At 62.3% G+C, this 14,559-nt stretch overlaps 1 protein-coding gene across 1 annotated transcript; it reads left to right on the plus strand.

The window, feature by feature from the left end:
- Positions 1-214: 214 nt before the first annotated feature.
- On the plus strand, positions 215-14,425 carry LOC111154702 (tetratricopeptide repeat domain 34). The gene is made up of 8 exons (XM_022514553.1): positions 215-1,012; positions 3,881-4,739; positions 6,089-6,314; positions 7,612-7,816; positions 9,008-9,174; positions 9,998-10,268; positions 11,050-11,264; positions 13,859-14,425. Exons 1-8 carry the CDS (start codon positions 232-234, stop codon positions 14,384-14,386), a joined length of 3,252 nt encoding a protein of 1,083 aa, XP_022370261.1. The 5' UTR covers positions 215-231; the 3' UTR covers positions 14,387-14,425.
- Positions 14,426-14,559: the final 134 nt, after the last annotated feature.

Raw genomic sequence — 14,559 nt, forward strand, 5'->3', positions numbered from 1 at the left:
AGGCCACCCGGCTCCTCGCGTGGGCCGCCCAGCAGGGTAAGGGTCGCGTTCTGCAGAGGGCCCTGGCCTGGCGGACCCTGGCAGATGTGCCAGCCCCACCCGGCTCTTCCCTCCAAGGCGCTCTGCGCTGGTCTGGGGTCTCCGTGGGGAGAGGTGGGGACTAACCACGCCTCCCCCCCGCCCCAGGTGCCCGCGAGGACGAGACCTGGGCCGGTCAGGGGCGCAGCCGTAATGTCGGCGCGGGAGCTTGTGGCCTGCCTCTGCCGGGAAGGAGACCAGCGCCTGGCCCTGGGAGAGCTCCCCTCGGCCACCGCCTTCTACCTGGCGGCCTTCAGCTGCCACGCCCCCTCGGCCGTGCAGAGCGTCAGAACCGCCCTGGCTGAGGCCCGAGGCGCACCGGTGCTGGCCACCCTGGAGGCCTGGTGCCGCGGTGACAGCCAGATCCCCGCCATCCACTGGGACGGCATGGCGGTTGTCTCCCTGACCCGGACCCTGGCCTCCGCGTTCCTGGCCACCCTCTGCCCGGACCACCCCGCCGCGGTCCTGCACTCCCTGGCCAGTCTGCTGGCTCAGGGGCGCCACCAGGAGGTGGCTCAGCGCTGCAGCACCTTGCTGGATGCACGCTCCCAGCGAGCCCTGGAGCTCCAGCTGACACGCGCCCTGGCCCGCGTGCTGTCCGGGGTGCAGGTGGACGCTGGCGTGGCAGACTATGTGCAGGCCTTTGCCTCCAGTGCAGACCGGACCGTGGCCTTCGTTCGCACCCACCAGCAGCCCCATCTCCCCATGCTGATAAGCACCCTGCAGGACCATATCTCAGGGCGCCGGGAGGCTGAGGACAGCATCCGCCAGCAGGAAGCTGGCTGCCAGGGACTCTTGGCAGCCCTGGACCCCGAAGGCACCTGGAGCGATGCCCTGTCACCAGAAGCCCTGCTCCGCAGTGGCCGGTATGAGGACTGCCGGGTGGTGTGCAGCCGGGCCCTTGAGTCTGACCTGACAGGCAGCAGACTCCCAGGTAAGAGTGAGGCCAGGTTGAACGTCGCTCCCGTCGTGCCTTCACAGCATGCTTAAGTCCTGGTTATGGTAGGGTGGGAGGTTGTTCCTGGGCTGGGGACACCACAGTGACAAGATGGACAAGCCCTGTCCTTACAGAGCACCCAAGAAAAGGAACAAACAAAATATGTGCTTTGAAAAATGGACCCTGCCAGGTGCTGCTCTAGCTGGGTGGTCAGGGAAGACTTCTTGGAGGAGGTGTCACTTGAGTTAAGGCTAAATGATTCCCAGCAGCAGAAACAGAACACAGGGTGCTGACGAGAGCCAGAAGATGCAGGTGCTTGCAAGAGGCTGAGGCACGCGATGCCACGTGCATGACGAGAGGACAGACGGTGTCTGTTTTCTGTGCACATGGGGTTTGCTGGTGACCCCAATGTTTGTGTGTTGGGGAGGCAGGGATCAGACAGAGAGAACTGACAAGTGAGTGGGCAAATTTGTTTCTGGAAATAAGCTAGATCAGAAGGCCGAAGTCCTCCTACTATAAAAGGTAGAAACAGGCTCAGCAGAGTCACCAAGAATCCTGAGCTCATGAGAAAGTAGGGTACCCTCTATGCCCAAAGCATAAACGTGCAGTGTCCTGTGAGCGGGGATACTGAGGCTAGGGCATCAGCAACGCCCAGCGGGGAGGGGCCTTCCACCAGAACGACCAACGGCAGAGACCCCCATGGAGACCGGAACTCCCAAGGCTACAACCTCAGGGAGCCAGTGTGCTGGGTAAGCCCTGCCCGCCCCGCCCCCCGACTCCAGGAAGCTTGTCTGGGCTGCCTTGGCTCCGCAGCGGACAGGCCCACCCTCCCTAAGAGTCGCTGCATTAATTAGACCTAAGTCACTTATGTCACAGGGAGTCACCTTATCGCCACCATTAGCACAAACGTGGCTCACAACATGAATAAGTAAAGGCCTCTAACCGACTTTTTACAAACACAATTTCCTGTAGCAAGTGTGTTCTAATCCCAAGGTTACTTATAAGGGTCCTTGAAAACACGGAAGAAACACCGTGTATTTGAGAAAGTGCTCTGCCCTTCTCCGCAAGCAGACATTCAGGGACACTCTGTATGAAGACAAGAATAAGTACAATTTTAACTCGCATCTCCCATGGGTAAGCGTCCAGGCACCACGGCTCTCTCGGCACCCGGGACAGCCATATCTCCTTCATTCAAGGTGCTTCATTAAGAGCTACTGCCGTAGGTGGAAATCATGGCCCTGGTCGTTTTAGGATCCTTCCAGCAAGGGGGCAAATTGGCTTGGCCTCCAGACATGCTGGGATCAATGAAATAGTGGCGTAGGCGTGATGCCGTGTGATCCTGAATTAAAAATTGTGACAGATATGGGAGGACACAAAATGTTATCCCATTGTTCCACTGTTGTTTTAATTTTAATTTTCCTGATTACTAGTGAGGCCAAGTTATTAAATTAAATTAATTTAATTTTAAAAATTTTTCCAATCTGGTGGGTGGAAAGTGGTATCTCATTGTTTTAATTTGCATTTGCATCATTACTACGATGCTGAACATTTGTCACGTTTCTTTGCCGTCTGTGTTTTCTCTTATGGGAAATGCTTTTGCCAATTCTCCTATTGGATTTTTTTTTATTGATATGTAGGAATTCTTCAAATGCTCTGGGTATTAATCTTTTGCCCATTGTATATTTTGCATATATTTTCTACGTATTTGCTCTACCAGTTGTTACAAAGCTATACTACCCAATGCAGAAGGCTGCTGACTTAAGGGATTGATAGGAAGACCAATAAAACAAATTAGAAAGGCCGGAAACAGATCCATAGGCATCCAGAACTTAATATGTGAGAGAGAGCATCACAGATCTGTAGCGAAAGAAAAGGACCATTATTCAGTGGATGGTGCTGATTCTGGGAGAAAAAAAATTAATTCCAAGTGGATTGTATGATAGTTAAGTTTTATAGTTTCTAAAGAAAATATGAGAGAATCTCACTGAGATTTCTACGGACAGCTGGACTTCTTAAGATACAAAAAGTGGAAAGAGTAAAGGGAAATTTGGAGTATTTGATGAAATTAAAATTTTTAGACTTCCATTTCACCCATATCCAGAGAAAGCCCCCATCTTCACAAGCACACTCAGACATTAAATAGGAGGAGGTGGGGTGGCGCTGTTGCTGATGGGAACCTCCCTGAGTAAAAACCCCCGGGCCCTGTTCCAAGCACTAGATGAGCATTAATCCATTTCATCCTCATGGCCATGTGAGTGCAGACCATTTTAAACCGCATTATAAAACAGAAAAGGAAACTGAGGCACAGTGAGATCCGGTAACCGGCCCAAGCCCCCGTCGTGTAAGCAGCAGTGGGTGTGCCTTTCCGGCTTTCCTGTACCTGAGGGCATTCCCTGTTTCAGAGGGTAGCGCTGGGCCCCAACTTTGCCCCAAGAAGGCCAGAAGCAAAGATGCAGGAGTAGCAACCAGCCCCTCCCAAGGTCACAGGGTCAGAACCTCTGCACTGACCTGGGGGCACTGATCCCAGAAGAGGAAACTCACTCCGCAAATCCATCATTAAAGAGTAAGGAGGTTTCGTAACTAAATTTCCTTGTTGGCCAATCGGTGAGGTTGACTTTAAACCCATGGGCCATAACACTGTTGGGTAGGTATGTGTACCACACCCACCCAGCTGTCCCTCCTGATTCTGCTCTGTCGCTGAAGGTCTAGCATCATGATACAATGTCCTGGGCTACTGGGACACTCTAGGAAGATGCCCTGAGATGCTTCAGAGGGTCCAAAGCGCTGGACCGTCAGCAGCTGCCGGTGGCACCAGGGAGGACGTGGGCCTAGAGGCAGGACCGGAGCCTCTGTTTCTCTCCCCAGGTGAGCGTCGGGCTGCTCTGCTGGTCACCCGCGCAGCTGCCGCCTTATTTCTGGACAGTGGGGCCCGGAACCTGCTTCGGGACCTGCACGAGGCCTTCCACCAGAGCCCGTCAGAGGCGCGGAAGCAGTTTGAGGCAGTGTTCTCGGCAGGGGACCGGGAGCGCGTGCGGGCCCAGGCACAGGAAGCAGCGGACATGGGCTTCGCCCACTTCCAGGAGGCCGTGAGGAGCCGCGCTGAGCTCCGCGAAAACTCGGGCCGCGAGCTGCTGGCCCCAGTGACCCGCGCACTCCGTGTCCTGCTGCGCGCTGCACCGCCCGGGGTGCGCCCGGCACTGGGCACTCGCTTGGCCGAGTGCCTGCTGCTGGCTGGGGACGTAGCGGGCGCCCGGGCGCTGTGCGAGCGCTTGCTGCGGCCTGCGCGTCCTGGGCACCGCGTGGACTACCGCGTCGGGGCCCACACCAGCGACCGCGCGCCCATTTTGGTGCTGCGCGGCTTTTGCGCGCTGCACGCCAGCGACGCAGGGCGCGCCCGGGAGGACTTCCAGGAGGTGGTGGAGCACGGGCCGCCTCACCTGGGCAGCTGCGTGCGCGCTCTGTGTGGCCGGGGGCTGCTGAGGGTGCTGGAGGGTAGCGCATTCCTGGGAGCGCTGGACTATGTCACCGCTTGCCGGCTGCAGCCCGAGGAGGCACTGCTCATCGCCAAGGCCTACGTCCCCTGGAACCAGAGGGGCCTCCTGCTGACCGTGCTGCGAGAAGAGGGCCGCAGGATGCTGCAGCGGAGGCCGGACCTGGGACTCACGGGCGCACCCGGCCGCCGGAGTAAGGCCGTGGAGATGGACAGCCCCGAGGCGCAGGAAGGGTAAAAACTAGCCCCATGCACCCCTGGGGCCACTGTTTCATTCTGGTCTCCCGTGAGGTAGTTAGGGGTGAGTGTCTTCCTTTTTTACAGATAAGTAAACTGAGGCAGGAAACAGCTGGGATATTTCCCTGAATCATGGACAGCAGGTTTAGCACTGGAGCCTGCTTCTTAGGACTCTCAGTCACAAACAATGTGATGCTTTGTGGGCCTAATTATCATAGAAAATTAAGAACTTAAAAAGGAATGAAAAAATACAACCTTCCCATCGCCCCATAGGTAACATTCCCTTCTGGTTGTTTCTCTCTGCACATGGGAGCTAAAATGAGTGTGAGCGCTATGGGCAATGTATGGCCCACTCTTTTCACTCAGTAGATCACAAACATTTCCTTTGCCTCTGGATTCCTCCTCGGGCAGCACAAGCTATAGCCTGCCTAGCGAACCTGCCATCATTCCTTGTCCATTCCGAGAGCCTTGCCCTCTGTTAGAGCAGGAACGCCTCCACGATGTTCTGTCCTGAGTGTGGACACAGAGGTGGGGTTTCCGGGACATGGAGCACAGGCCTCTGTTAGGTCCTTGACTTCCTGACATGTCCGTATGCCTGTCTAGCCACACGCCCAACCCTGATGTTCACTGGAATTTCTCTCGCAGCCTGATGGGTGCCCCTGTTTGGATTTGCATTTCTCTGGCTGCCAAGAGGTGACAGGAAGGTGTTTTAGCAAAGTTCAAAGCACTGAACGGGGCGGGGGGGCGGGGGCGTGTTTGACGTCAGCTCCCCACCCTGCGTGCTCGCTCTCTCTCTCTCTCTCTCTCTCTCTCTCGCGATGTGCTGGTGAGGAGGATTTCGTGTGCGAGATGGGTTCCTTTCTACTTTTGCCTCCGGGAATTGTCATTCCTGGAGGCTCCAGTCCCTCTCCCAGTGGGAGCTCATTCGCACTCCCAGCGCACCGGGAGCATCCAAGTGAGGCCAGTGTGTTCTCTAACTCTGCCTACAACACACCCCTGAACCCTGCAAGGCCAACACTCTTGTCCCATTTCTACAGAAAGGGAAACTGAGGCAGGGTTGGCCTGTGGCCAGCTCACAGCTTCCACCTCCAACTGCAAAATGGTTGCCACACGGGGTGGTGGGAGGATGCGGTGGGGAGCGAGGGCCAAGGGATCAATGTCAGAGAAGGCAGCTGTGGCTTCTGGAGACAGCATGTGCGAGGGTCCTTCCAGCAGACCCCAGGGCTCTGTGGCTGGATGGGAAGGAGCTGCCCGGACCAGGTCCCCGGGGATAGAACCTTCCTGGGCAGCTGAAAGGGGTGCAGACAGGGGCCAGGCTGGTTATCCCCCAGCTACTCTCTCCACAGGGATGCCCACGGTGTGTACCAGCTGGCCATGCTTCTGATGGAACTGGACCGGGAAGATGAGGCTTCAGGCCTCCTGGCAGCTGATGCCCTGTACCGCCTAGGCCGTCTGGAGGACACCCACAAGGCCCTGCTGCTGGCCCTCTCCCGGAGGCCCCAGGCAGCCCCTGTGCTCGTGCGACTGGCCCTGCTGCAGCTGCGGAGGGGCTTCCTCTATGACGCAAACCAGGTGAGGAGACCAGGGGTGGGGGGGGGGGGCGGTGCAGCATGGCAGGTGATGGGCCACAGCCCTGTGGAGGGCACAGGCCTCTGGGCCCCTCACTCTGCACCCCACAGTCTGGACTTTGGAGCAGGTCAATCATGTCCCAGCCCCAGGCTCTGCCACCTCCAGCAAGGCCCCCCTCACTTCCCTGACCCTCAGTCTCTTCGTCTGTGCCCTGCCCTTGTGGGCTGTCCTGAACTAGCTGGAGCAGGTACCCCAGGACCCAGCAGGTCTCCAGCACGCAGTAATTCCTTCATATTTGCTTTCAATATGTTATGAAGGAAAAGGGCCAAAAGTCAGGTGAGGACTGAGCTCCGTCCCAAATCTCTCAGTAAACTAGGCTTGGAGGGGACCCTGCCCAGGGAGGGTGGATGACAGAGGGGTCCCCTGGTCCTCAAGTCCTGCTCGCCTCACCTCTCTCCAAGACCACTCTGCTCCCAGGAAAAGCAGAACTTCAACCGGATGTTAGGAGACCATCCGGTTGGAACCCGGGTCAGAAGGTTATGTTCCAGGGGAAGATGTCGGGCTTTGGGGCCTGTCAGCTTCTTCTGCTGTGCTCGGATTTGGGTTCCCGGTCTCCCTGCGCAAGGCCGCGCAGGTGGGAGAGGGGAGGATGCCCGGAACCGGCCGGTCCTTCTGCTCTGGGACCCGTGTCTTCAACGAGGGGCCAGCAGGGGCAGCATCGGGTCCCTGTGGGACCGAGCCGCTCGGAGAGCCGAGGGTGTGTCCCCCCCGAGTCTCGCTCCACCCAGACCAGCCACTGGTCCCAGCGCATTTGCTCCTCGCGCGGTGCCCTCGATCTCCCTATAATTTGAAAGCCCTCTTTCCCCGCGCTTCTCGTTGGATCTGCAGTGTGCAGGCCGGCGAAGCGAGATCTCCACCTCCATGCCACGGAGGAGGTCCTCCGGCTCGGGGACACCGGGATCCCCCACCCCAGGCCACCCCCAGCCCAGACGAGCTGCCCAGCTGCCCGACGCAAGCTCATACCTCCCGCCCTCTGCCTTCCCGGGGCTCAGCACCCGAGACGCGCAGTCCCTGTCTCAGAGCACGCCGCCCCGAGCACCGCCCCCGAGCACCGCCCCTGAGCCCCGCCCATGAGCCCCACCCTGAGCACCGCCCCCGAGCGCCGCCCCTGAGCCCCGCCCCCCGACGCCCAGCTCGTGGGCCACGCCCCGTGAGCTAAGCTCCCTCAAGGGGGAATGAGGTGGGATGGTCTGGGGGTCCTGCACAGGGAGGAACCGGGTGACTGCCCCGCCCCTTGCAGCTGGTGAAGAAGGTGGTCCAGTCCGGGGACACGGCGTGCCTCCAGCCCACCTTGGACGTGTTCCGCCACGAGGACCGGCAGCTGCTGCGGGGCCACTGCCACGCTCGGGCCCTGGCCATCCTGAGGGCGAGGCCCAGTGGGGCCGAGGGCACAGCCCACACCAGGGAGGCCATCGCTTACCTCTCTCTGGCCATCTTCGCTGCAGGTAGGAGCTGCCCGCCCGCCTCCGGGGTTCCCACCCTGTGCCAGGTACCTAGGGGCAAGAGAAGCCATGCGGGGCTCAAGCCCACTCTCGGTTCACGGGAGTGTGCGTGCTCTGGGGCCCCTCGGGGAGTACGCCTTGCCCCGAGCGAGGCCCTCGCTGTCCAGGTGAGCATGCTAAAGCGTGGGAGAGGGGTCAGACCAGCTGGGACCTGAACTGGGATCCTCCTGGCACCCTGGCCTGCCATCCCACAGCCCCTGGGCCCTGTGGGTAGGAGGGCCACACTTGACTGTGGCCTCTCCTAGCTTGGCCCCCTCCACCCAGGAGAGGCCGTGGTTCCCCTAAACCCTTTATGGAAATAGTGGGGTGTCTCTGCATGGTGTCCCCATGTGCCCAGCAGACTCCCCCAGCACCATCCTGGGTGACAGAGCCTCTTGGAGTTGGGCCTTCTTAGCATGGGGTCATAGGGCACCCAGCTGGAGGGAAGGGACTTTCCCAAGGATGCACCCCGATTTCCTGGGGTGCGTGGAGATTCAGAGTGCGGGCTTCAGATGGAGACACGAGGCGGACTCCTGGCTCTCCACTTACTGAGCAGCTCCTCGTTCACCTTTCTCAAAGCGGGTGACAGAGACACCGGCGAGGGGTGGGAGTGAGGATCCCGTGAGCTAGTTCACGGACAACGCAGGGCTCGTGCCTGGGGCAGAGCTCATGCCTCCACACATTAGTGGGGAGGCGGGCACGACCCAGAGTGCGCGCTGTCCTGTCCGTCACCAGACAGACACCGGAGGGAGCGGGGTGGCGCTGTCCTTGGGGAGGGGCCTCTGTGCCCAGCATTCAGAGGGCTCCTCCCGGCCCACCTGGAAACTTCCCACCTTCAGCTGTTCCCTGTCCAGCCCCAAGGAACCGGCCCCCTCCCGGCCCCTCCTCCGGCCTCACCTCAGATGTCGCTGCAGCGGCCCCTCCTCTTGGGACCCCTCTCTGACTGCCCACCAGCCTAGATGCCACCCTCACGGTTGGACTCCCTGTTTCCCATGGCCAGTGCACCCAGGCAAACCCCAGCTGCCCCTCAAGGCTGTGTCTTGGCTTGTCTGTGAGCTCCCTGAGGGGGCCTCGAATGCTGAATGAGGGCAGATGCACCGCACCCACCGAGGCCCAGCAGCGGTCACGTCCCAATGCCACACCCTCTTCCTCCAGGGAGTCAGGCAGTTGAGTCCCTGCTCACCCGTGCCCGCTGTTACGCGCTCCTGGGCCAGAAGAAGACGGCCATGTTCGACTTCAACTCCGTGCTGCGGGCTGAGCCCAAGAACGCACAGGCGCTGTGTGGTCGGGCGCTTCTGCACCTGGCCCTGGGCCAGCAGAAGGTACCGGGGCCGCCCGCCCACCTGGGATGGGCAAGGGGGTTAGGGGAGGAACGAGCACGGCCTCCTTCCTTCTCAGCCAAAGCACAGAGAGAGCCGGGCCGGGCCGTCCTGAGTGCGGGACCCATTAAAACCCTTTCTGCTCAGACCTTTCATGGAAGAGGCCCGCTGCTTCCCGGACTCGGCACGGACTGTGCAAACCCTGGGGGCTACTAGACGCCCCCCTCCCCCCACTTAAAATAAGAAGACCTCGGCTGCCTTTTGGGTGCGACACCCAGAGCTCTCTGCACGGAGCCGGTGGACTCACGCGGTCGGCTTGCAGGGACAGGGGTGGGAGGGGACCCGCGCTGTCCGGCCCCAGGCAGGTGCTTTTCACAGAGCAGGCGACCACAGCTGCACAGCTGCACAGGGGCCTTTCTCAGCCAAGAGCAAGGTCACAGGCGAGTGGCTGAAGCTGAGTGTCTGCCCTGAGGCCCTGCGCACAGAGGTGACCTGCCTGCCCGGTTTCTTAATGACGTAAGGGCCGGAGTGCGAGGGAGTGAGGACAAGCGGTCGCGGGAGCTGCTGAGGCGGGCGGCGGCTGCGGACGCCAGCGGCCTCATTTGTCCCGGCCCGTCGTGGGCTCTTTCTCAGCGAGAGCCCTTGGGTGCGGCCAGCGCTCCCTCCCCACAGCTCCAGCACCCTGGCCGCACACAGCTCACCAGGCTGTGCCTCCTGTCGTGGAGGACAAGAACTGGGCCATCTGCCTCTTCTGGTGTCCCCAGCACCCGGGCAGATGCCCAGCGGGGACGATTCTGCCGCCCACCCTGCCCTCCTCCCCCCGCAGGAGGCTGTGGACGACATCCTCTCAGCTCTGAAGCTCGACCCTGGGACGGTGGTCCCTGAGGTTCGCTCTCTGAAGCCAGAGGCCCAGGCCCTCATCACCCAGGGCCTCTGGTCCCGCTGCCGGGCCCTGCTGAGCCAACCGCTGGACACCGGGGCCACCCTCAGCGACGAGGACGCCCAGGGCCTCCTAGCTGTGGGGGAAGCGCTGATCAAAATCGAAGGTGGACGGCTGAGCGGACACCTCCTGCAGGCAGACGTGCTCACTGCCATGGGTATGCCCGGCCCGGGTGTGGGGAATGTGGGTGTCTGCCCCAGCCCATCTGACCCTTGATTCTGTCCTGTAAAATGGAAGAGAGACACCCTAGATTCAGTGCCCCCTGGTGTCCTTTCCATCCCAAGTGCTGGTCCCTGTGACCTGGTCCCGGTGTGGGGCCGGGGGTGCCAGTGTTTTGAGCTTTCGTCCACCTGTGTACTTTTGCTTGCAGGGAAGACAGATAAAGGAGCAACTTGGGGGTTCATAAAAGGACCCAGACGCTTGGGGCTTCTCATAAACTCATGCATTTACTCAACAGCCATTTACAGAAGGCCTGTGGACACTAGGCCAGGTTGTAGGTGGGCTTGTGTCAAGCCCCCATGTGCCAAAACCCTGAGAAAATCCCAGTACTAATGTGAAAGGGGAGGGCTCTGGGCAGCCTGCAGTTCCCTGACCTGTCCCCGTCGCCTCCAAGCCTGCGGAGCGCCCCTGGCAAGGCCTACAACTGCCCAGCGGCCGAGTACATGTTCACGCAGGTGCTCAGGGCAGCCCCTCGTGGTGACCACAGTGAGTGTGCTCAGAGTCGTGCTGCTCAACCTGGGGTCATGCAGCTTAGGGACCCCCCCATGACGGGGTCAGCAGGCAAGCTGGGACTGGCGTGGTGCCACCATGTCCATCTCCCTGAGCCAACACCGAGCAATAGCGGCTCTGGCCGGCTTCCCAGCGCGGTGGCCAGTGTCCCACCTCTCCTGCTGCCTGCCCCAGCAGCCCCCTGACTGTCCTTCCCGGATCATGGACAGGCAGCTACGAGGAAGCTGGAGACTGCCTGCAGAACGCCCCACAGCCCACCCCGGGGTCGGAGGCGGCCTGCGCCCGGCGAGGCCTGCTCTGGCTCAAGAAGGGAGACGCGGCCGCCGCCGCGCGGGACCTGCAGCGCCTGGCCGAGACGGACGCGCAGGACCTCTGCTTCCTGCTGCCGCGCCTGGAGGCCTCGGAGCGGCAGCGCCTCAGCCAGGTGTGCTCCCCGGGCCCCGCTGCGCTCAGGGCTGCTCCGCCCTCCCGGATGCCCTGGTTTCAGTTGCGCGTCAGGGGGGACAAGCCAGTCTGGCCATCCTAAACCCCAGCAACCTCTTGGCTTCTTTGCGGGAGGCATCCCACAGGTGACAGGGCCTGGGAGACAGGGCGGACCCCTCCTCAGACCTGGCTGAGCCAGCTGGGGGCACCTGCCCTTGCAGGAAGCCCACACCCACCCCCAGGTCGGGCAGAGAGAGCACCCACCGCCCCCCAGCGAGAGCACGGCAGGAAGGCAGTGGGCTGAGGGAGGCATCAGGCCGGGGCCGCTGCATCTGGCTGGCTGACTTGTCGTTCCGCTGTCCATTCAACAAGAACATACTGGCCGCCTTCCACCACCCACCGGGGAGCTGCTGCCCCAGCCTGTGGGCCTCGTCTCAGGGCAGACAGGGTGAGGGTGCCCTTCTGAGTGTCCTGGTGTCGAGAAGACCCTAAATCAGGGCAGTAAGGAAACGAGGTGGCACTCGAGGCGAAACCATGAGGGACAGACAGGCCAAGGTGAAGGCCTGAGGGAGGAAGAGAGTTCAGAAAGTTCAAGAAACAGGCAGAACGTCGGTGCGGCTGGTGTGGATGGAGGAGGGGGTGGGACGGGTGACAGAGGCCTCTGGGCCCCATATGACAGACCAGGAGGAGGAGGGGAGGAGGACAGAGGGCAGGAGCTCCAGCAGGTGGGGAGGAGAGGAGATTCCCCTGAAGTGGCTGCATTTCACCTGTGTGGAGGGCGGGAGAGGACCAGCAGGAAGAGGCGGCCACCAGCACAAACCCACCTCGGAGTGGGGGCGGCTCAGAATCAAACCCCCTGTGGTGTCGGGCAGGCCCCCTACCTCCTCCCGCTAGCATGTGCCCAGGACTCTAGGGGGTTCTCTGGGGACCCCCCGCAGAACAGAAACCACACTGGTGTTCCAGCCACGGAGCTTAATAGAGCAGGTGGCTGCGCAGGCCTTGGCGACAGAAAGCCAAGACAGCCCTCGGTGATGCAGGGGGGCGGCTGCCACCGGGGGATGAATGGGTCATCAGGACCTGGTGCTCAGAGGAGCAGAGCCTTGGGGAGGGGACTGGCTGGGGTCTCAGCACCCAGGACCACTTCGGTAGAGTCTCTGAGCCCTTATGAGGGGGCGGGGCGGGGTCCGAGACCGGAGGGGGGGGGGGGGGGCGGGGGTCCGAGACAGGAGGAGGGGTGCGGGGCGGCGGACGGAGACAGGAGGAGGGGTGCGGGGCGGCGGACCGAGACAGGAGGAGGGGTGCGGGGCGGGGGTCCGAGACAGGAGGGGTGCGGGGCGGCGGACCGAGACAGGAGGAGGAAGCGGACGGGGTTCTCCGAGCGGAGAGGAAGGACCCGCGGGAACGCGGGCTTAGCTGGGGCGGCGCGCAGGGTGGTTTCCGCGGCGGTAGAGACCCGCTGGGCCGTTGCCGGGCGACGCGGGCCGACCCGGAAGTCAACCGGAGAGGTCACGCCCCGCTTCCGGCGCGCGCCCCGCCCCTCCGGCTTCACTGCGCTTGCTCCGCGGCGGTCCTTCCGAGATCCGGGCGGCGCTCGGAGGTCCGAGGGGCGTGGGGCTCCGCTCGCTGCCGGCGCCCGAGGCTCGGCCCTCCTGCCGGCGACCGCGAGTGTGACCCGCCGCAGGGCGGAGGGACAGGGACAGCGGGGAAGGCCGGCCCCGGGACCCTCGTCCGGCAGCGGGGAGCCAGTGCGGGCTCTGGAGGAGAGCAGGCGCCGGAGACCCGAGGGGACGGCCTGTGGGTGGACTGGGGGAGGGGACGTCCACCATCCCCGGGAGAGGAAGTGAGCCTGGGGCAGAGGAGGCCTGTTGGCTGGGCCGCGCCGACGGGGGTCCGGCAGCCCCCAGGGAGGGAAGGGCGAGGTCGGACGGTGCCCGCTGACCTCAGACTCCGCCCTGCGGCATCCTCGGAGGTCGGGACTGGGTGGCGCCCCCCACAGCCCTCGGCACCACGCTCCAGTCCGGGGCGCGAGCACAGCGAACCCCAAGCCCTGGAGGTCGTGCCGGCAGATGCTAGGGCGGGTGGCCCGTCGGCGGCGCAGCCTCTCCGCGCCGACTCGGTTCTGCAGGGTCTTCCGCTCCCTGCACTGAGAAACCCAGCCATGCTCCGCGGACCCTGCCCTCCGGACCTCGGGCAGAGGAGAAGGTCCAGGGACCGAGCTGGGCAGAGGCGGTGCGGGCTCCTGCCCTCAGGGCCAGGGCAGCCTTGGCAGCTGCCCATCCTTGGGCCTCTGGGGAAGGCACCGCAGAGAAGGGCTGAGACAGGGAGGAAGGAGGGAGCAGGTCACCGGATAACAAGCAGTAGGGGCTGGGGGTGGGGGGACAGTGAGGAGGAGAGGGGAGTCCAGAGGGACCCCATCAGAGCTGGGCTTCCAGGGTGGTGGGGTTGCAGGGCGTGCCCTCTACCCTGTACTTCCACTCCCTTGGAGGAAGTGGGCAGCGCTCTGCACAGGTCAGGAACAGAGGCCAGCTGGGCAGGGGAGGGGCCTGTCTCTCTCTGGGCTGTCCCACACTGCCTCCCTCTGTCCCCTCTGTGCAGGCTGCAGCCCAGGAAGCCAACACCCTCCTGAAATCGGGGCAGCCAGAGCAAGCACTGGGCTACTGCTCACTGGCAGTCCTCGCCGGGAGCAGCAGTGCCCATCACCTGCGCCTGAGGGCCACTTGTCTGGCTGAGCTGCAGGAGTTTGACCGGGCACTGGAGGACCTGAACCATGTCCTCCAGGGGGACGTGCGGGACCGCGACCTCCCGACGCAGGTGGAGGACCTGTGCTCCCAGGGCCGCCTGCTGCTGAGCCTGGGGGATGGGGCCAGGGCCGCTGGGGCCTTTGCCCAGGCTCTCAAGCTGGCACCCACCCTAGCCCAGAGCAGCCTGTGGGAGCGGCCAGGTCGGGGCCCCACTGCCAAGGCATTTCTGTGCCATGGCCAGAACTGCCTGGAGGAGCAGCGCTATGCAGAGGCCTGGATGGCAGTGGAGAGTGGCCTGCTGGCAGACCCCGAGCACAGTGGCCTGAGGAGGCTGAAGGTCAGACTCCGGAGGGAGGCATCCTTGGGCTGCCGGCTCCACTGACCCCGTGCTCTCGAGGCCCGGATGTGGGCCCCCCCCCCCCCGGCCATTCCACCCTGGATGGGCTCCTGAGCCGCGGGGTACAGTGGGCCTAACTGATGTAGCTCAGACTCCGTGGAGGAGAGAGACACCAAGAAACGCTGATGATAGTGTATAGATGGTGTTACCTCATCTCA

This window comes from Enhydra lutris, unplaced genomic scaffold, assembly GCF_002288905.1.
Source record: "Enhydra lutris kenyoni isolate GAN:26980312 unplaced genomic scaffold, ASM228890v2 scaffoldscaffold38, whole genome shotgun sequence".
Taxonomy (NCBI): domain Eukaryota; kingdom Metazoa; phylum Chordata; class Mammalia; order Carnivora; family Mustelidae; genus Enhydra; species Enhydra lutris.

Excerpts from the sequence above, each read along its gene's own strand:
- LOC111154702 (XM_022514553.1), top strand. The coding sequence starts at position 232 with ATGTCGGCGCGGGAGCTTGTGGCCTGCCTCTGCCGGGAAGGAGACCAG. Across the intron at positions 1,013-3,880 it reads GACAGGCAGCAGACTCCCAG|GTGAGCGTCGGGCTGCTCTG; the intron begins GTAAGAGTGAGG and ends TTCTCTCCCCAG. Across the intron at positions 6,315-7,611 it reads TCCTCTATGACGCAAACCAG|CTGGTGAAGAAGGTGGTCCA; the intron begins GTGAGGAGACCA and ends CGCCCCTTGCAG.